Source organism: Cavia porcellus, unplaced genomic scaffold (genome assembly GCF_034190915.1).
Source record: "Cavia porcellus strain 051 isolate PalLab524CR breed Dunkin Hartley unplaced genomic scaffold, mCavPor4.1 scaffold_33, whole genome shotgun sequence".
Taxonomy (NCBI): Eukaryota; Metazoa; Chordata; class Mammalia; order Rodentia; family Caviidae; genus Cavia; species Cavia porcellus.
The window spans coordinates 538,313-559,341 of record NW_026947516.1 but is presented as its reverse complement, the minus strand read 5'-3'; the positions used below and the strand labels follow the sequence as shown (position 1 = coordinate 559,341).

General features: G+C 37.1%; 3 protein-coding genes and 1 non-coding gene across 7 annotated transcripts in view; 1 reads left to right on the top strand and 3 right to left on the bottom strand.

The window, feature by feature from the left end:
- The window catches only part of LOC100724049 (zinc finger protein 14-like), a 30,864-nt gene extending 20,581 nt beyond the window's left edge, over positions 1–10,283 (top strand). For both annotated transcript variants that reach the window (XM_013146420.2, XM_013146423.3), the window contains exons 2-4: positions 3,310–3,436; positions 3,633–3,693; positions 5,470–10,283. In XM_013146420.2, the coding sequence (XP_013001874.1) occupies positions 3,310–3,436; positions 3,633–3,693; positions 5,470–7,429 (2,148 nt within the window). In that variant the 3' untranslated portion in view covers positions 7,430–10,283. The remainder of the gene's footprint in view (positions 1–3,309; positions 3,437–3,632; positions 3,694–5,469) is intronic.
- LOC101787477 (oocyte zinc finger protein XlCOF6-like) overlaps positions 1–21,029 on the bottom strand; it is a 502,509-nt gene that overhangs the window by 281,627 nt on the left and 199,853 nt on the right. The gene's annotated exons all lie outside the window — the stretch shown is intronic.
- LOC106025945 (zinc finger protein 14-like) overlaps positions 1–21,029 on the bottom strand; it is a 431,103-nt gene that overhangs the window by 302,570 nt on the left and 107,504 nt on the right. The gene's annotated exons all lie outside the window — the stretch shown is intronic.
- LOC134474608 (U6 spliceosomal RNA) lies at positions 16,564–16,670 on the bottom strand. The gene has a single exon (XR_010045476.1). It is a non-coding gene; the product is annotated as a U6 spliceosomal RNA (small nuclear RNA).

The window sequence follows — 21,029 nt, the reverse complement described above, 5'->3', positions numbered from 1 at the left end:
TTACCATATTGGTTATCTGAAACTGCCTTTTGTGAGAGTATTCTCTAGACAACAATCAGCCAGCTGCACACCAGGACCACATCACCCCTACCTCCTCGGAGCCTGCCATGCTAAGCAGGGCCATGCCGTCTCCGGGGAGCTGTGTGGGCCGTAGCACCCCTACTCCTTGGCAGGGCTGTTACAGGGCCTGCTGGAAGCTTTTCTGGAACAGGCGGGCCATCCACATCAGTTTTCAATTTACATCAAGTGGCCCAATGATATCCTCACCTACATGTTGGTCAGATAGCTGAAGGTCTTATTGAAGGGACAGTTAGTAGCTGTGTTGCCCCCATAGATGCAGCAGAAAAGCTGTTTCAAGTAAAATATCTCTCCCCCTTTACAATGAAAACAAGTAGCTTAGGTTTCTCCTTTAAGCAGTAACCTGATGCCCTGAGAGATTATAATTTATCTCAGACTGTTGGAGATTCAAAGATCGTAGCTAGGTGGATGTGCTCAATCGCTCCATTTACCCCCCACCCAGTTGACTTCTTTTAGCACCAATTGCAAGGGAGACAGAGAAGATGCCTCTACTCCCTCAGAGCTGAAAGTTCTAATCTGTCATGCAGCAAAATGTCTCTGAGCTGAAAAGGTGGAGCTGTCTGTGACTCAAAGTATCCGGTGTAAAATAGAATTCACAGCAATGCTCTCTTGTGGGGAAGTTATCCCCATCTCCTTCCTTATCTAATGAGCAAGAATTATGAAACATAAACTTTATTGTTTCTGTTTTTCCACCATCTTTTCCCTGCTTGGACTGGATTTTAAAATATTACGATGAACCAATTTCCTTGTGACTGTTTCAACAAGTTTATAATCATTGTTAGCTCCTTATCAAAATCCATAAATGAAATTAAATGCTGAGATCAAGCGTACAACAAACAATTACATATACATTTGTGATTCTTTAGAACTCGTTTGTCTCAAAATTATACCAGTAATGAAATTATGCACCTCTTTATTTTCTTTACCCTCCGAGGAAGAGGTTTCTCACGAGCCCATTTACAGCTGTGGCCCTGGAGTGTCAGAGCTTGTTTCAGTGCCCCAGTCTTTACATGGGATGAAGCTAATAAAAACACTCCAGGGATGCGTATTGATCTGTTCTAATGCACTCTCCCCACCCCAGCTGTGCGCAAAAAGAAGTGTCCCCCTGCTCCCAGTCTCTCACCCTGTCCCTGTTCAGACACCACGTGCCATGACCTGTGCAGCACTCAGGCTTCTTGGGTGAAGGACAGTGAGAGGCTGACACAGGACAAAGCTGGAGGAGGTGGAGCCTTACTCTCCAGATAGCAGGAAGGGAACTGTCCCCTCACTGCAGGCCATTTATGTATTTTAGCAGCTTAATATCACATGATAGCTCTTGTCCTAGTTACCCACTGTTTAGGTGGTCTTGGGGCTAAGTGATCTCTGGGCTGAAGCAGCTTCAAGTGGCTTTGCCCGGGTGCTCTTGGCGTGGCCACACTGCAGGTTTGCACTTGTGGTCCGTTTCCAGCTTGAAAGTCTCCCGACAGTAAATCCTTTCCTGGTTTGAATTAAATATTGAGTGAATCTGTTAAAATGTACTGTGGCATTTTGCCTACTTATTTTCTTGGATTACATACATATGAAGCTGTGTCTGAGTATATCTTTATTATAATTTTTATTAGAATGTGCATATTATGTATACACTTGACATGAGGAAGTAGCATATAGATTGCATATTGGGCAAAATCTCACCTTAAGCAATTAATTAATTATTTTGTGGAATCACTTGGAAGCTCTCAGTGACCTCACTATGTGGAGGGGCACTTTAATACTGCAATTGTTAGCTTCTTTCTTTGACTTTCCAGCATCTCTTCTTTTAGTATCTGATCTGAAAATTTCAATATGTCTAAGAATTTACCTACCTGTAGTGTAAAATTCAGTAAATCTTAATTTTGTGACATTTTCAGGTCTCTGAGCACATGATTTCTTTTTTTTCTTTGTGTCTTTTTTTGAAAGGGGTCTCGCTATGCACTTCAGGCTGGCCTCAAGCTCACTTTGTAGCCCAGGCTGGTCTCGAACTCGCAAGGATCCTCCCACCTTAGCCTCCTCTGTGCTGGGATTACAGGCCTGAGCCACCACGCCCGGCTCAAGCACATGATTTCTTAGGCACAGCACCTGCACCTGTGTTCACAACAGTCAGAATCTGATCATGGTCAGAGGAGGACGGTCTGCCAGGGCCACACAGGAAGACCCTTTTTCAAATATTAAAGAACCCATGATATTTATAGTTATCTTGCATTGTAATGTTGTTTTCCTATCTCGCTTTCTTCTTATAATAATTCATCATGTTTTTGCCCTTTCAGTGTATTCCTCTTGCTTTCAATGTTGGTTTTACATTTTTGATGAAACTAGGCATATTTCCTCTAAGCTGCATAGATAAATAAGCATATTTTCCAAATGTTAATTTTTTATAAAAATTATCACCTCATTCTAAATATGTCTACATTTATTTTTCTACTTGCTATTGAAATATGAGACTAGTAAAAAATGTACTTTGCCTCAAAAGCAAATGAGTGGAATAGATAGGCAGTTCCTTGGTCGAGCTTAGGTTTTGCGTTAGTGATATACATTATAGTGTTTCCTTAATGCAATTTCACTGTTGTTAGACACTGTCAAAAAAAGTCTGTGACTTTTTTATTAGCTTTCCAAAGTATTATTTATAAACTTAGCTTAGTGTTCTAAGGATTTGTCTATGAAAACAGGTTGAAGTGTTAAAATGTAGGCTAAGGGGCCGGAGGTTTAGCTCAGCGGCATAAGTGCCTGCCTTGCAAGTAGGCAGTCGTGAGTTCGATCCCCGGTACCGATAAAAAGGAAAAAGACAAAAAAAAAAAAAAATGTAGGCTAAATAGAATGAGAAAAAGATGGGATCAGTCTATGAGTAATATGTTGAAAATAAAAGGTATTTTCTTTGATTCCTTTTGAATAATTTATCATAGTTTTCTGCTTATTTTTTTCACTTGAATTCTGATTTCTATGACACATGTTTTAGTGACTTTCTGCAGGTAAAATTGCATTTAACCATCCAGGGAAGCACTGTTCCCATTGCTCTGTTGCTTTAGCACTGAAATGCAAGGTAACCTCAAAGGTCCTGTGTGATGAAGGCATATGAATGGCAAATAACTGTTTGCTGAGCCAGACATGAAGTAAAATTTGGAAAACTCAGACTTATATCAACTATCTATGAATAAAATTGAGATGTTTCATTTTGTGAATCTTATTCTTCTTCTTGGAAATATGTATCTGATGATGTAGGAGGCAGTGAGGTTCAAGGACGTGGCTCTCAACTTTACCAGGGAGGAGTGGATTTTGCTGGATGCATCCCAGAAGAAGCTTTACAGAGATGTGATGTTGGAAACCATTAGGAACCTGGCTGCCGTAGGTAAAGAAAATATTATTTTCTCATTTATGCACTCAGAGCGTTGGATAGTGCTCACCAGTGCAGTTTCATTCATGGTAAGATCTTAGTGTTCTGATGCATGTTCCAGTCATGGTTACATTTTACCATGAATCTAATGGAAGTCTGCTGTTTTTCACATATGTAATAAGTCATTGTTATATTTCTTTCTACACTTTAGGAAGAAACTCAGATGACCAGCACATTGAGGATGAGAATAAAATCTTCAGAAACATTCTAAGGTAACTTGCATTCATGAGAAGAATGTTCCTCAAATGTCAGAAAATTAAACCCAAGCAAACGCAAAAGGAAGACTATGTTTAAATTATTGTTCTTATTTTTATTTTAAAGGGGATAAAACAGAATAAAACCAATACAAAAAAAAAAAAAAAAAAAAAAAAAACCAGGATAAGAAACACCAGACTAAAATCATTACAGAAATCAAGAATAGTTATAAGAATGCCTTTTGATGTTTTCAAAATAGCTACAGATGCCTTTGGACTTGGTGTAATTCACACAGAACAGAACCGAACAGAAAGAATGACGTTCAAAATTTTAAAATCTCACCAAATTTTTCCACAATTATAAACATGTTGAATATCTCTAATCTGACAATTGATTATTTGAAATATATGAAATGGAGGGAGTATGGATATGATTTCACATACTCCCTATAGTTAGGAGGCTGCCGACAGTCAATTGCTACAACTTTCAGGTCAGCCTGATTCACAGAGTAAGTTCAAAGCCAGCTGATACTATACAGTGAGATTGTGTCTCAAAAATAAAACAGAACAAATCAATTTTGTTCCATTGTCAGAATTATAGATACATTGACAAAACTGCATTCAGACATTGAAGAGAGGTATATAGAAACCAAATGCTGTGCATGCACTGTAGCTAATTTCCAATTATATGTATGTGCATTTTTATAAGTCCATTTTCATGTTAAGCAAATTTTGTGAGATCCTACATGTAGTTTATTGTTTGAAATATTCCTAATTATCAGTGTACTCAAAACCCAGGGGGTTCTACTTTTAATCATAGTTATTTTCAAACATTTCCCCAAAGTCCATATACTGCATTTGTATTTCAGAGTATCAGAAGGCACATTCCCATGTTACCAGTGGAACAGGCAATGTGGTGTGACAGCTATGCAAATGTGTATCGAGATTCCAACAAAGGAAATTAATTGTACATTGTTTTACCCAGCTACAGTTTTACTGTGTAGCATCACAATATTAAATAATCATATTATAGTGGTGCTTAAATGTACATTTGTAGCAGAACAAGTTAGAAAACCTAACCGCTGGAATAAACCTAAATCTCATTCACAGAAGAGCTGACTAAGAAAGTATAGTGTGGCCTGTGTATAAAATACATCCATGGAACCCTAGAACTCTGAGAAACAGAGGAACAAAGATCATGCATTTATACTGAGCCTGGGTAACTTACTGATTGATGAGACTCCATTGATACATCTCAGTGTTAAAATTGGTTCAGTTTCCAACACTGAAAAAAACAGTGTGCGCACATAATGGTATAACATTTTCCACAAAAGAATGAAGTGATATTTGCCAAAATATGGATGGCTCTAGAGCCCATTATCTTAGATTAAATCACAGACATGGAGATTTCTGTATCACAAGTTATGGTTTGCATGCGAATCCCACCATGTGAATTAAGGGGTAAATGGAGAGATGATGGAAAAGGGGCAGGAAGAAACTGTAGAGTGGGTAAAGTGGCTCAGTGAAGGGGAGAGGATGGAGCGACGGAGGAAAAGGTGCCATAATTCGTCAACACATGGAACGTGTCTCCCTCAAGATATATCCCAAATCTTCAGTGAGAAAGGAAGTATTTTGCATTGCAAACAGTCCCCAAATGAATCCTACAGTTTGTCTAAAGGCTGTGTCTGAGCCATCATGCAGAGTAATTGGGTAGTTAAGTATTCTTAGAGGATATCAAAGCAGATCTCCTTATGGTGAATACTAAAAACACACTATTACTCCCCTGTTTTACAGAAGTGAAGAGGTAGAGCAATTCTGTCAATATAAATTATGGTTTCAATATGGAGAAATCGCTTCGCAGTCTCCAAGTACAAATGTGCACACGACACTTGGAGTAAAACCAAGTGAAAGTGTTTCCTCTAGAAGGCCCTTGGTTGGTCAAGCATCAGCAGACGGGCGCATTGTGGCTACCACTGCACTCAAAAAATATGAGCAGCAGGGATTTCAAGGGAAGCTGTCTGCTTGTAATAGAGAATTGAAAACCTCCACAAAAATCAAGTTTTTTCTGAAATATGGAAAGATAAGCCCTGGGGAGGAGCCCCGTGAACATATGCCATGTGAAAATTCCCTCTCTGATGGCACAGAAGAAAATACCACCCAAGAAAAGTCAGATTCCAAATCATTCATTACACCCAACAATATTCAAATTGGTGAAAGAAATCATAATGAGGGGAATATGGATATATGTGTGCCACCTGGAGAAAGTTTTAATTCTCAACACGATGGAGAATCCTTCACTAATGATTCATTGGATAGTGTTGAAAGAAGTCCTATTGGGAAGAAACCTTATGCATGTGACCAATGTGGGAAAGCTTTCAGCAGAAAAGATCATTGGCAGAAACATAAAAGCACTCATACTGCAAAGAAATCCAATGTGTGTAAGCACTGTGGAAGAAGTTTCAGCAGAAAATATACTTGCCAAATGCATGAAAAGGCTCACACTCTAAGGAAAATCTATGAGTGTAAGCAGTGTGGAAAAGGTTTCACCACACTCGCTTATTGTAAACTACATGAAAAAAGTCACACTGGGGAGAAACGCTATGTATGTGAGCATTGTGGAAAAGGTTTCGTAACATACAGTAACATTCGAGTACATGAAAGGACTCACACTGGAGAGAGACCATATGTATGTAAGCAATGTGGAAAATCTTTTAACCGAAAAGACAATTGTGAAACACATGAAAGGACTCATACTCTAGAGAAAACCTATATATGTAAGCATTGTGGGAAAGCTTTCAGCACACGTGCTTCCTTTGAAATACATGAAACAAGTCATATTGGGGAGAAATCCTATCTATGTATACAGTGCGGTAAAGCTTTCATAACATATAGTTACATGCGAAAACATGAGAAGACTCATACTGGGGAGAAACCCTATGTGTGTAAGCAGTGTGGGAAAGCTTTTCGCACAAAAAACTATTGTCAAGTACATGAAAGGATTCACACTGGAGAGAAACCTTATGTATGCAAGCAGTGTGGAAAAGCTTTTGCCACATATGGTCAAATTCAAGTCCATGAAAGAACTCACACTGGGGAGAAGTCACCCTATGTATGTAAGCACTGTGGGAAAGATTTTAGCACAAAATATTATTGTCAAGTACATGAAAAAATGCACACTGCAGACAGACCCTATGTGTGTGAGCAATGTGGAAAAGCTTTTGTCACATACAGTTATCTTCAAATACATGGAAGGAGTCACACTGGGGAGAAACCCTATGTATGTAAGCAGTGTGGGAAAGCTTTTAGCACAAAATATTATTGTCAAGTACATGAAAAAATGCACACTGCAGATAGACCCTATGTGTGTGAGCAATGTGGAAAAGCTTTTGTCACATACAGTTATCTTCAAATACATGGAAGGAGTCACACTGGGGAGAAACCCTATGTATGTAAGCAGTGTGGGAAAGCTTTTAGCACAAGTAAGGATTGTAAAATACATGAAAGGATTCACACTGGCGAGAAACCTTATGATTGTAAGCAATGTGGGAAAGCTTTCAGTACAAAGAAGGATTGTAAAACACATGAAAGGATTCACACTGGCGAGAAACCTTATGATTGTAAGCAATGTGGGAAAGCTTTCAGGGCTTCCAGCTGTCTTCGAGTACATGAAAGGACTCACTTTGTATGTAAGCACTGTAGGAAAGGTTTCAACACCCTATATAGTTGGCAAGTACATGAACAGAGTCACTCGTGAGAGACCCTATGTATGTAAGCAATGTGGGAAAGCTTTCAGCAGAAAAGATAGATGGAAAAATCATGAAGGGACTCATTCTGCAGAAAAACCCTATGTGTGTGTGCACTGTGGGAAAGCTTTCAGCCGAAAAGATAATTGCCGAAAACATGAAAGGACTCACCCTGCAGAGAAAGCCTATATATGTCAGCAGTGTGGAAAAACTTTCAGCTCACATGCTTATTTTGAAATACGTGAAAAAAGTCACACTGTGTAGAATCTCTAAATATATGAAAGATTTTAGCACAATGTTGTCAAGTATGTGAAAGAACTCTCACTGCTATGTGGAAGTTTTCAGGTCATGTGCTTATTAAGAAATACATGAAAGAAACCACACTGGGGAGAAACCCTATGTATTTAAGCAATGTGGAAAATTTCAGCACAAAAAATTAAGTACGTGAAATGATCCACACTGCAGAAAAACCTTATACATATAAGCAACGTGGAAAAGCTTTTGGCACACAATTTTATTGTCAAGTACATGAAGTGACTGCAAAGAAACCCTATGTGTGAAGGTAGTATGGAAAAGCTTTCAGCATATACAGTTGATGATTAATGAAAAGACCCATGATGAGGAGAAATAGTATGTATGTCAGCAGTGTGTAAAAGCTTTCAGAACAAAAGATCCTTGTAAAGGGTATGAAAGGACGCACACTGCAGAGCCATTTAGTGTGTGTAAGCAGTGTGGGAAATTTTCAGCACATATGTTTGTGCAAGGTAGGAACTGACACACTGTTATAATGCTGTATCGTAAACAATGTGTGAATGCATTCAGTACATGGGTACTGTCAAATAAGGAAATCTCACATGGGAGAAAGACTAAATAACAAGCAAAATCCTTTCTTTGTGTTGTACATGTCACATTCGAAAGTGAAGAATAAAGCTGAAAATATAAGGTGATTTTGGTTGAGATGAATCAGATGGGCTGAAACATTTTCCTCTAAACAATGTAAAACCTCTTTCATTGCAACTGGTTTCATTAAATAGGTGAAAGAATTTATACTGAACAGACTCAGTTTGTGAGCAATGTAGAAAAGTTTCTATTTCCTCAACTAATACATGAAAGAATTCAAAGGAAAGGAAATATATATTGCATATGTATGTATATTTATGGAAATATATATTCAATATATGCACATGTGTGTGTATATATATCTATATATGGAAACCCTTTGATTCTTCTTGATATCATGAAGTAAATGAAGAACTTCCTTTTTTTTTCTTTCTTTCTTTTTGAGTCAGGGTCTCACTGTGCAGTTCAGGCTGGCCTTGAACTCACTTTGTAGCCCAGGCTGGTCTCAAACTCACAACGATCCTCCTGCCTCAGCCTCCCAAATGCTGGGATTACAGGCGTGAGCCACCATGCCTAGCTAAGAACTTCCATTTAAAAGTAGTGACAGTAACATGTCAAACCGTACAAATTCAGGAGTGTTAGTACAGATCCATAGCATGAGAAATCGTCAGTTTTACGTGACTTTATTAAAATGGCATCATACAGTGGAGAATGACACACGTATGTACTTTACATGGGAACACCAGGAGTCACATATTTAATCCACATGGCAAATACATGTGTCATTGAGAGAAGTCATTAACATAACTGATGTACACAAGTTACCAGTTGCACTGCACATAGGAGTGAATATTGTGTCAAATCCTAGTAGGTGTACAGAGGTCTCAGTTATAACTCATATTTTCCAAATCCTTTGGTCATTTGTAGTTTAAACCTAAAAACTGAGTTATATAAAAATGAGATATCAAGTATTTCTCCAGAACATAGACATGTAGAAGAAATATCCTAGTTTAAATTTTGTAAGCTCCGTCTTATAATAGATCTCTGGATTTATGAATTTTAAGTTCAATTTTTAAAATACATGTTGTACTGACTTAATTATGTACATTCTTTTAAGCAATACCAGTGGAGTTTAATATTGTTTGTTGAAGTAGATGGTGATTGTCTTATTTAGTTTGCACTGTTAGAACAACAGATGAAATGACTGGTATTTCTCTACATGCCGTTTAGGCTCATTAGTTTGGAGGTTTTTGTTCAGTTGCTTGTGCTGTGTTTTCTTTGGTTTTAGTAATTGTGCTGTAACCTAACTTCAGAACTGAATTTTCCTTAACTGTTGTCATTTTTTTGCTACCTTGTATTTAAACTTGCTGTCCACTGTCCATTATTGTAGCAAAAATTTTTAAATGAATGTGATAGATTATAATTTTAATGCTAATAAATTCTGTTTAAACATTTTTAAACAATGTGTAAATTAGGAAATACATTTTTAATATTCTAAGAAAATAACTACACATACACCAACATGATTATACATTATAGACAGTACATAAACTTGTCTGTTTTTTCCTACATCAGAGCTGCTAATATCGTATGTCTACAATATCAGTAGATATCATTAAATTTTACATTTTAGGCTCATATTGGCGTGATTTATTTTGAAGTTAATTATTCACTGTTCCATCCAAAAAAGGTCTTTTATGAGCCCCTTACTGATACAGACCAACAGTAGTATATATTTTCTCCAAGAAAATACAATATTACAATAATTAACTTCATGGTTTTTTTTAATGAGGGAATCAAACTCAGGGACTTGTGCTAGCCAGGTAGGTGCCTTCTCCACGTGCTTTAATTGTTGATATCATTTGTCTGCAAGAACATTCTCAGGAAGTTTTGAATGGGTTGATGTTTGTTTTGACAGGGTGGTTTCTATCCTGCATTGTAAAGCACAGTCTTTGTTCCATTTATTTATTTTTTTGATCTTGCAATTTTCATTTCTGCTTTGGCAATAAATGTTTTGTAACCTCGGTTGCTCAAAGTCCTTATTAATAGAGAAACTGAATAATTTTTGTGAATTGTGTTCTGACTTGTCAACTTAAGGTATAAATGTAGGGGCTGGGGATTTAGCTCAGCAGCATAAGCACCTGCCTTGCTAGCAGGCAGTCGTGAGTTCAATCCCCGGTACCGATAAAAGAGGAAAAAGATGAAAAAAAATATATATATATAAATGTAGTGGTTTGCTCATCTCTATGCACTGCATCTGCTGACCAAAGGGAGGGATGCGACTTCCTCTGCATACAGCCCGTGTGTTAGCAGTCACAGTCATAGTCTGTCCTTACCTTATTCCTTCAGTTTTGTGTTATGGTTTATTCTCTACTTAATGTGACAATATAACTGAACCTACTACATTTTATCAGTGTTTCTGTTCTCTCCAGTTTTCCTTCAGCATAAAGTGAGACTGTAAGCACAGATCGCTGGTCTTCACCAAAGTCACCAAACTCATGTGGTCATTCATCCCACTGAGATTGACACATGCTGACATGTGTACTGCCCAGCTCACAGACATCAAATTCAAATGTGCTACCTTTCAGTAGTGAATCTATGCATCTTAGAGACATTAAAGTAAACAAATCCATACAATTTCATAGAATGATTCTCCAGGCTGGGTAAGCAGTTTGTGGCTGGAAATGTCCAACTCAGACAAACAATGAGTCCGCAGAAATAACCCAATCTTGTACAACAAGATCAAGGAAATAAGGACACTTTACTCAAAGCTAGTACATGGAAGGGAAATGAAAAGATCAAAGCACACATCAATAAGTTTGAGACTAAGGAAACCATAAAATCTTCTGAATAGATATAAGAAAAGAGTGACAAAATTCAATATTCAGTCATGTTAAAAAATTTTTTTGTTTAGAAAAACAGGTATGGACAGACCTTATGTCAATCTGGTGCAAAACTTATTTGCAACATTAGATGAAATATGAAATAACTGAAAGGTTTTCCTGGAACATAGAAGAAAAGAAGGTTCACTGTGAAAACTTTAACGTACTGCCCAACATTTTAGTCCAAGCAATCAGGGAAGATGAAGAAAGAAAAGGCTCACATGTACAACAGGGAGATGAGAAACGAGTGAGTCAATAAGGAAAGTGTAAATCTGCACAGTGCAATACTGTGCCCTAAAGATAAATCATTTTTTGTTATTTATAGAAGCACAGATGCACCTAAAGACAGAAGTATTAAGATATATCACACAGGATGGGGATAATGCTGGGGTGGAGAGAGAATCGGCTCAATCTCTGAGATTCAGCATTCAAGCTCTTGAAAACAACAGCTCGGAGAGCAAAAGAGAAGTTGATTCCTGTGAACCAAGAGGCTCTGACAATAAAAGGAAAAGGTGCCATAAAATTGAGGAAAAAACACAAAGCAGAAAAGAGAGACCATCTGCACTTTGTGACTTGTAGCAGCCGAGGGTCCTTGGTGGCTCAGACCCTACGGGAGCAAAGTGAGCACTGGGGACCCCCCAACTACTCCAGGGAGAAATGCAGGGGGGCAGCTCTGATCAGCCACTGCTGTGACCTGCAGGGAGCGTGTGTGACCTGCTACTGGTCAGTCCAGAAGCCGTGCCGGAAGAGCAGCTGTAGTGCAAGTGCCTAACACAGGCATCTGGTGCAAAACCGATTTGCAGCATGAACACAGAGATGCTAGGTGGTCAGATACCCTCCATGGAGGGTTATTTGTTTGAGCCCAGGTCCTAGAATAATCCCAGGACTCCTCCCCGAGGTTCTCCTTGCTACCATCTCCCAAGAACTGGCTGAGAGATGTCTTACTCAGACACAAGGCTGGAAAGAGACTCCAAGAGGCATCTGAGCTAAAGGACCCAGGACACACTCCAATGGCCCTATCCCAGGCGCAGCCTGACTCACTTTGCATTTGAAAGTCATGGCAATGGCGTGCAGGCCCTACTGGCTGCTGGTGCTGGCATCACATGTGAGTGCTGACTCCCTTCTGTCTTTATTTATTTACCAGAACGGGCAGGGATGTATCTGGACTTGGACCCACCCCTAATTGTAGATCTTGGGAGATACACAATGAAAATCTCTCTCTCTCTCTCTCTCTCTCTCTCTCTCTCTCTCTCTCTCTCTCTCTGTGTGTGTGTGTCTGTGTGTGTGTGTGTGTGTGTGTCTGTCTGTCTCTGTCTTTGTCTCTTCACTTCTTACAAACAGTCGTGTTTTTCCTCTCTCATTGTTCTTTTTGCTTGTCTACATCTTTGGGGGAAACTTAACCGTTTGTCTCTTTTTCTCACATGTATTTTCTGGGATTTTTATTTTTTAAGATCTTCCTGTTTTAAGTTTTCTCCCTTGAATTTTTGTCTCTTTGTATGCATTGTATAATTTAGTTTTCCTTCCTTTTTATTCTACTTTTTGACCATTTTTCCTATTAACTTTTAGTCATTCAACGAACATCCCTCTAGTGCCTTTAAGAACTTTAAACACCTCTGTACTCCTCCTAGTGTCTACTTCAAAGTTTCAACTTTTTCTTCTTGGATTCCTTCTTTCCTAGCTCACTATTTCTGTTAAAAAACAGAAATATTTATTAGTTTTTAAGCAGTTCAGACCATAAAATTTTGGTTGGAGTCTTTTGTACCATTAGCAGAGATGTAACTATTGGTTTTAGTCCATATTAGCTGTGCACTATACAAGTTAGGGTATCAGGATGACAAGACTATAACTGTGAATTTTTCTACTTAGGTTTAGTGGTGATTCCTATAGGATCTTAATATACTCTTTGTCTTGGTATTTGAAGAGCTAATTTACTTAATGTTACTCGGAACACTAAAAGTTGCTATTACTGTGTTTATTCTGTATGCAAAGTGTGTGGTTCCATTTATGACATTAACACTACTAGTAGGATACATTCCCAGAGAACTTGGTACTAACCCAACTGGCCTGAACCGTCACTGTCCAAATTAATTGAGGCTGCTGGTCTGATCACAAAGACTAAGAACTATAATTAGCAGCATCCAAAGTAAGTAATGGAAAGTGACTGCAGCTATCTGTACAGTAAGCAGCACTACAAGCACCTGCAAAACTCAGCATGGTTGGAATCTTTTGTATCATTAGCAGAGATGAAGCTGCTAACCAACCAACAAAATCAATTAAACATGAGAAATAAAGGTAAGAAAATACCGTGCAAAACTCCCAACTCCCCACAGAAATTTCAGGTAGGACCAAGGCAGAGAATAACCTAAGCTGTGCACACTGACTATTCTCAAGGGTATTGGTGGGGTTAGAAAACAGAGTAAGGTGGTGCTCAGCAGGGTATCAGAAGATGCAGTGCAACAGGCAAAGCAGGTGCTGTAATGCCCTCGTGATACAGAAGCTTTCAGAAGATACTGCTCAAACATCGGATGAACTGAACAGTATTATTCAACTGTACATGGTCATTTACCAAAGAATTACTGTCCAGGAAAACATTTCAAAAGGAAATCAAGAAGAGTAAAGATTGTTTTCCTTTCTTAAATCAGATTTTATAGGTACATTTTAGATACACACAGATTTGTATTTGTCATTGAAAATTTGCACCTGGACATGATACAGCTTGTCCCTTTTTTCTGCTCCTCTAACCTTCCATCAGTCCCTCACATCACCATTGCCAGAAGCTTGGTTTCTATGTTTTTCTTGTTTTCTCTTTTATTTTAGTCTTCTTTTCCCGTTCCGCTCCCCCTTGCTTTGCTTCCTTCCACATTTTAATGTTTTTTTCCGAGTTGCCAATATCTGTTATACACTGTGCTCCTTATTTACACTTTGTTTCTCACATCAGAGAAACAGTGAGGTTTTACTTACATATGTGTGTCTGATTTATTTCACTTAACAGTATGGTGTCAAGGTGCATCCATTTACAAAAAGATCTCGTTTATATATCCTTCTTTATGACTCCATTGTATAAAAAAAACCACATTTCTATCCATTCAGCAGTTGATGGGCATTTGGGTTAATGAAACTGAAGGCTGTATTAAAAGTGGGGTTGTAAAATTGATCAATGAGAGGGTGTAATTAAAAAATAACGTGTCCAATGATTCCCCGAACGAGCAGCTACCCAGACACGTTAAAAGCAACAAGGGAACGTGAAAATGGATCCAGCAGCTGCTAGATGATGCAAAAGATGAGTAACTGGAGTGAATGAAAAATCAGAAAACATCATGACTGACAAAAAAATCTGTTCATAAAAATGTAGAAAAAATACACATTTAGATAAGAGAGGTATACAAGACACCAAGTATCCAGGACTAAAAAAAGAACTTCACATAGTACTTAGGCTGCTAGATGTTCACCACAGGGGTAGTGTCTTACCAGCTGTCAGTGAAAGCAACAAATTCCATATTACTTTAAATGCAGAATATGAGAAATCTTCATTTTTGCATGTTTATTAAACCTGGCACAGCATAGTAGAGAAGTTGTATTCTTTGGAGTACTTTCCTTCAAACTTTTGGTACCAGGGATTGAACTCACAACCATGCAGACACTGGGCCTGGACTCTTCTTTGTAGGTAAGGATTTAATTATGTTTTTGATTTCATTAATAGAAATTGGGTTATTCAGTAGTTTTACATCTTCGTGAGCGAGCTTTGGTACTTCGTATGCTTCTAGGAATATGTCCATTTCCTCTGTGTTATCAAACCTTTAAGAGTAGAGGTTTTCAAAATAGGTGTTGATGATTTTCTGTATTTCTATAGGGTCCATAGTGAGTTCTCCTCTTTCATTTCTTATTGCATGAATTTCAGCGTTTTCTTCCCTTTTTAAAATAAGGTTGGCTAGGAGCTTATAAATTTTATTTATTCTTTCAAAGAACCAACTCTTTGTTTCATTGAATTTTTTGATTTTTTTTTTTTAGTCTCTATTGCATTGATTTCTGCTCTGATTTTTATAATTTCTTCTCTTCTGGCTTTGGGCTTGACTTGATCTTCTTTTTCTAGATATTTGAGATGTAACATCAGGTTATTTATTTGTATTCATTCTGTTTTCCTGATGTGGGAACTCAGTGCAATAAATTTTCCTTTGAGGACAGCTTTCATTGCATCCCACAGTTTCTGGTAAGTTATATTTGTGTTTTCATTTTCTTATAGGTAGTGTTTAATTTCTTCTTTGATTTCCTCTGTGACCCACTGATTACTCAAGAGTGTGTTATTCAGTTTCCATGTGTTTGTGGGAATTTTGTAGTATCTTTTATCATTAATTTCTAATTTCATAGCGCTATGGTCCAATAGCATGCAAGGGATGATTTCAACCCTTTTGCATTTATTTAGATATGTTTTGTGAATTAATATATGGTCTATTTTAAAAATGACCCATGCACTGCTGAGAAGAATGTGTATTCTGTTGTTGTTGGGTGGAATACTCTGTATATGTCTATTAAGTCCATTTGTTCACAGATGCGATTCAGTTATTTCTTTGTTGATTTTCTGGTTGATCTGTCCATTGGTGTCAATGGTGTGTTAAGATCTCCTGTTAGAATTGTGTCACTGTTAACTTGGTTTTTCACTTCTGTTAGTACTTGTTTTATATACTGGGTGCTGTGGAATTTGGTGCATATATATTTAAGATAGTTATCTCTTCCTCTTGGAGTTTTCCCCTAGCCAGTATGTAGTGACCTTCTTTATCCCTTCTGACCATTATTGGCTTAAAGTTCACATTGTCTGCCAGAATAGCCACCCCCATTTTTTTTTTTGGTTTCTGTTGCATGAAGTATTGTTTTCCATCCTTTGAGTTTCAGTCTGTGGGTATCCTTTTGGGTTAGATGGGTTTCTTGTAGACAACATATGGTTGGATTTTGTTTCTTGATCCATTCTGCTAGTCTGTTTCTTTTAGTTGGTGCATCGAGACCATCTACATTAATGGTTATAATTGTCATCTATTGGTTTATTGTTGACATGTTATCTTTCTGCTGTTGCATCTTTGTCTTTCGATTCTGTTTAATTGTCTGCTTTGTTTAGTGGTTTTTTCCTAGATGCATCTAGGCTGTCTTTCAGTATTCCTTGCAGGGTTGGCTTGGTGATCATGTAGTTTTTCAGCTGTTCTTTGTCATGGAAGTATCTTATTCTCAATCCATTTTGAAGGACAGTTTTGCAGGATACGTCAGCCAAGGTTGGAAATCATTTTCCTTTAGGGTCTGAAATACTTCGCTCCATGCTCTTCTTGACTTTATTGTTTGTGCTGAGAAGTCTGCTGTGATTCTGATAGGTTTTCCTTTATAGGTGATCTGTCTTTTCTCGCTTACAGCTTTTAATATTCTATTCTTTTGTTCAATTTAAAAATATGGAATGCTTCACGAATTTGCATGTCATCCTTGCGCAGGGGCCATGCTAATCTTCTCTATATTGTTCCAATTTTAGTATATGTGCTGCCGAAGTGAGCACCAGGGGTGCTTTTTGAAATAGAAAAACAAATGAGTAAAACTGTATAAAAAGAAAATGAAGCCTAGTGTGGTGGCTCATGTCTGTAATTCCAGCACTTGGGAGGCTGAGGCAGGAGGATCACTGTGAGTATGAGAGCAGACTGTGCTACAAATGAGCTTCAGGGCAGCCTAAACTGTATAATGAGACCCTGTCACAAAAAAGAGGCTCATTTTACAGTGTGTGAAAGGCCTATGCCAGAGATGGCAACTGTCTTGCTTGTACACATTGTAGTTTTCTTTAAGGTGGAAAATTTTAAAATGCTTTTTATAAAACTAATCTTTGAAAACTGCAATTTTTCTCTCTTAAGGTCTAATTTCTGTATATTATCATGAGCAGATCATATATAATCTATGAGCATATTATATATAAAATACTTCCTCTCCTATCTTTATTTTTTTTGTTTGCTTCTCTTGTCTAATTGTTCCAGCTAAACTTTCCAGGAGTATATTGAAAAAAAGTGGAGACAGTGAACATCCTTGTCTTGTTCCTAATTTTAGAGAGGAAACGTTCAGTTTTTGTCCATTTAGTATGATGTTGCCTATTTATTTGTCAGAGATGATTTATGGGATTGAGATAGACAATTTGTTCCTATTTTCTGTAGGGTATTTATCATGAATGTGTGCTGAGCTTTGTCAAAACATTTTTCTAATCCAGGCATAGTGTGCACACCTGCAATCCAAGTAGTCAGGAGGCTGAGGCAGGAAGATCGCTGAGTTGAAAACCAGCCTGGGCTACAAAGTGAACTTGAGCCCTGAACTAAGTTGACAGATCCTGTTTCAAAAAGGCCAAAAAAAAAAAAAAAAAAAAAACTTTTCTGCATCTGTTGAGATGATGATTTTTTTCCCTTGGCTCTTTTAATATGGTGTAATCAACTTATGGGTTCATGTACATCGTATCATTCCTGCAATATCTGGGATGAATGCCACTAAATAAACAAATGTAATCTCGATGATTTGCTGCCATCTGTTTTCAGAGTAGGTATAGATGATTTTCTGGATTTCTTCAGGATTTGTTGTGATTTCACCCTTTCATTCCTAATTGTATGGATTTGACCCTTTTTTCCCCTCACTTTGCTAAGGTTGGCTAAGGTTTGTCCATTTTATTTATTGTTTCAAAGAACAAAGTCTTCAATTCATTGATTCATTATTTTTTATAGTCTCCAGTGTGTTAATTTCTGTTCTGATGTTGATAACTTTCTACATTGTACAAGCTTTTATCTTAGCCTGCTCTCTCTTTCTTATTAGCCTGTGAAGTTCAAAATTAACTTGTTTATATGTGCTTGCTGTTTCCCTGATATGTGTACTATTGCTATAGATTTCCCTCTTAAGGTTGCTGACATACATTTCCCCCCACAATTTCCATTATGTTGAATTGGTATTGTGAATTAACTGTAAATGCTAAGTTTTCCTTTAATTTCATTTGGGACCCATTAGTTGCAGTGTGCTATTTAATGTTCATGTTTATGAAGTTCTTGTGGTTTCCTTTGGCATGGATTTCCAATTTCCTTGCACTGTGGTCTGATAGTATGCTTTGGATAATTTCAATTCATTTGCTTTTACATAAGCATGTTCTAGAGTCTCTGTATGGTCTATTTTGGAGAATGTCCTGTGTGGAGCTGAGAAGAATGCATATTCTGATGTTGTGTGTCGGAATACTCTATAGAAATCTACTAAGTCCATTTTTTAAAAATTTTGCTGTATTTCTAATACTTCTTTATTGTTTTTCTGTTTAGTTGATCTGTCTTTTTGTTACAGTGGGGTATTCAAGACTTTCAATACATTCATATTTGGCTTATTTGATTTTTAATGTCCATTAGTAATTGATTTATAGAGTTGGTGCATTAGTATTTGTTGCATCTATATTTATGATTTTTTATCTCTTACACTTGAGTTTTTCTTTTATGAGTATGTAGTTAACTTCATTACTTGTTTTAATCAGTTTTGTCTTGAAATTTACTGTCTACAAATATAATAGCAACTCTACAGTCTCTCTGAGTTCCTGTCACCTTGAATGTTTTCCATCCTTTCACTTTCAGTCTATGAATTTCTTTATTGAATTAAATGTTTCTTGTATGCAGAATATTGTTGGATTTTGCTTCTTGGTCTATTCTGCCAGCCTCTCTCTTTTTACTGGTGAATTAAATCCACGATCATTGTTGGTTATAACTGAAATGTGTTGATATCCTTGTCATATTATTTTCCTGTTGTTGGCTCTTTTTTTCCCCTTTCACTAGTGGTTTGCCTTCCCTTTTGGGTTCCTTCTGTTGGGGTTCATGGATCTATTATCCTTATTATTTCTTTCTAGAATATCCTTGTGAACATTATGGAGTGATGCTTTGGTGGTCATAATTTTCTTGAGATATTTTTGTCATGAAAATATCTTATTCTTCATCAATCCTGAAAGATAGTTTTGTGGAGTACGTCAATCTGGGTTGAAATTTGTTTTCCTTTAGAACATGGAGTACTTCATTCAAGACTCTCCTTGAGTTGAGTGATTCTGCTGAGAAGTGAGCTGTAATTCTGATGGACTTGACTTTATAGGTGAGTTTTTTCTTTTTGCTAGCAGCTTTTAGCATTCTATTCCTGTATTGAGTTTCTGGAATCTTAATTATGATATGCTTGATTGTAGATTTTTTTGATGTTGGCTAATTGGAATTTTATGTGTCTCATTTATCTCCATGTCAATTCTTTTTTTCTCTACCAGGAAGTTTTGTCATGATGTCTGTTGACATTAATGTCATTTTTGTTATCTCCTGTTTGCTTATTGACTCCAATTCATCTTAAGTTATTCTTCTTTGTCTCAAATACCAGATACTAGATTGATTTCTAATGTTCCCTTGCTATTTTTGAAAAAAATCTTTCTTTTCCTAGACATTACCTAAAAACCTGTCTTCAATATCTGAGATCCTATCTTCACATTAGCCTAATCTGGTTTGAATACTTTCAATGAACATTTTACTGTATTGGATATCTGTTTTTACCTGCTTTATGGATTCCATTTCAATCCTATGTTTATCTTGCAAGATTTTCGTACGCTTGTCTATTTTTTTTGTCTGTTCCTGCTCTAATGTCACTAAGCATGGTGTGTATTTTGATAATCTCTGTAGTTATCTGAGAAATTCTTCCTGACTTCATTTTTTCCAGTGCTTCATTCAATTGCTTTGTGGTTTGCAGGTCAGAGAGACCTGATGGGGGGACTTTCAGTTTGTCCCACCTCATTGTCCCTTGGCTTTGCCTTGGTGATCTAGATATCTGCAGTTGCATTTGCTTAAGTGTCTTTTCATTTAACTCTCTCTCTTTTTTTAGTTTAATTCTGGGGGGATGCTTCTAAATTGCATATTTTCAGTTGATTTTTTTGGTAGTTACTACTACCCTTAGGTCATGATTACTTCTCTGAGGTACTTTGTATTTATAGCTGGTTTTGGGGTTATGGATCTGTCAGAATATCTTACCTGTTCAGTTTGTTGATGATGAGAAATTGTTGCTTATTTGGCCTAGTCCCTGGTTCTTTGATACTGCGCCACTGTTTTTTGTGTGACTTCTATAATCCCAGTCATGGAATACCAAGACCAAAAGCTGTTTAGAACAACTATGTCAACTTTGGCTGTAGTGGTACCAATAGCAACAAACAGTACAGAAAGCAACAAACTGAGCTATCCCTTAATTTGCAATTTTTAAGCACATGAACAAGATTTTGTGATTATAAAACAAAATGTAAAACAAAAGATAATTATATGGATTTTATAAGTCCATAATTTGTGAATTCTGCCAAGTATTGAAATTCAAAGTGGATTAAGGAGAAAATAGAGAAGTGAAAGAAGAGAAACAGATTAGAAATAAGGCTGGAAGACAAAGGAGGATCATGCCAACTTGGGGAAACTGGTGCAGAAGACTGAAGGAAAAGAGAGATAAAAGAAATAAAAGAAAAACAGAACAAGGGCCACAGGTTTAGCACAGTGGTTCAAGTGCTCAAGGTTGGGAGTTTGATCTGTGCTATCAAAAATATATATAGTAAAAAACAAGAGAAAAAAAACAAAACCACATTCACAAATAGGTTAGGAAGAACTTTCATGCTGTTGTAAATATTTGAAAAAGAGGGAAAAATGAAAAAAAAAAAGAATGGATTCTTTTTTCCTATGGGTCCTTCATGATTTATTTTTATTTGATTCCTTACATGCAGCCATTCTTTCTGTAATAAGCCAGAATCTCAATAATGCTTTAACTTGCACTTTACAAAAGCTTCATAATTTCAAACACTTTTTCTTATATTTATTGATCACTTGTATTTTTAAGTAGTATCTGTTCATTTTAAGTGCTTATT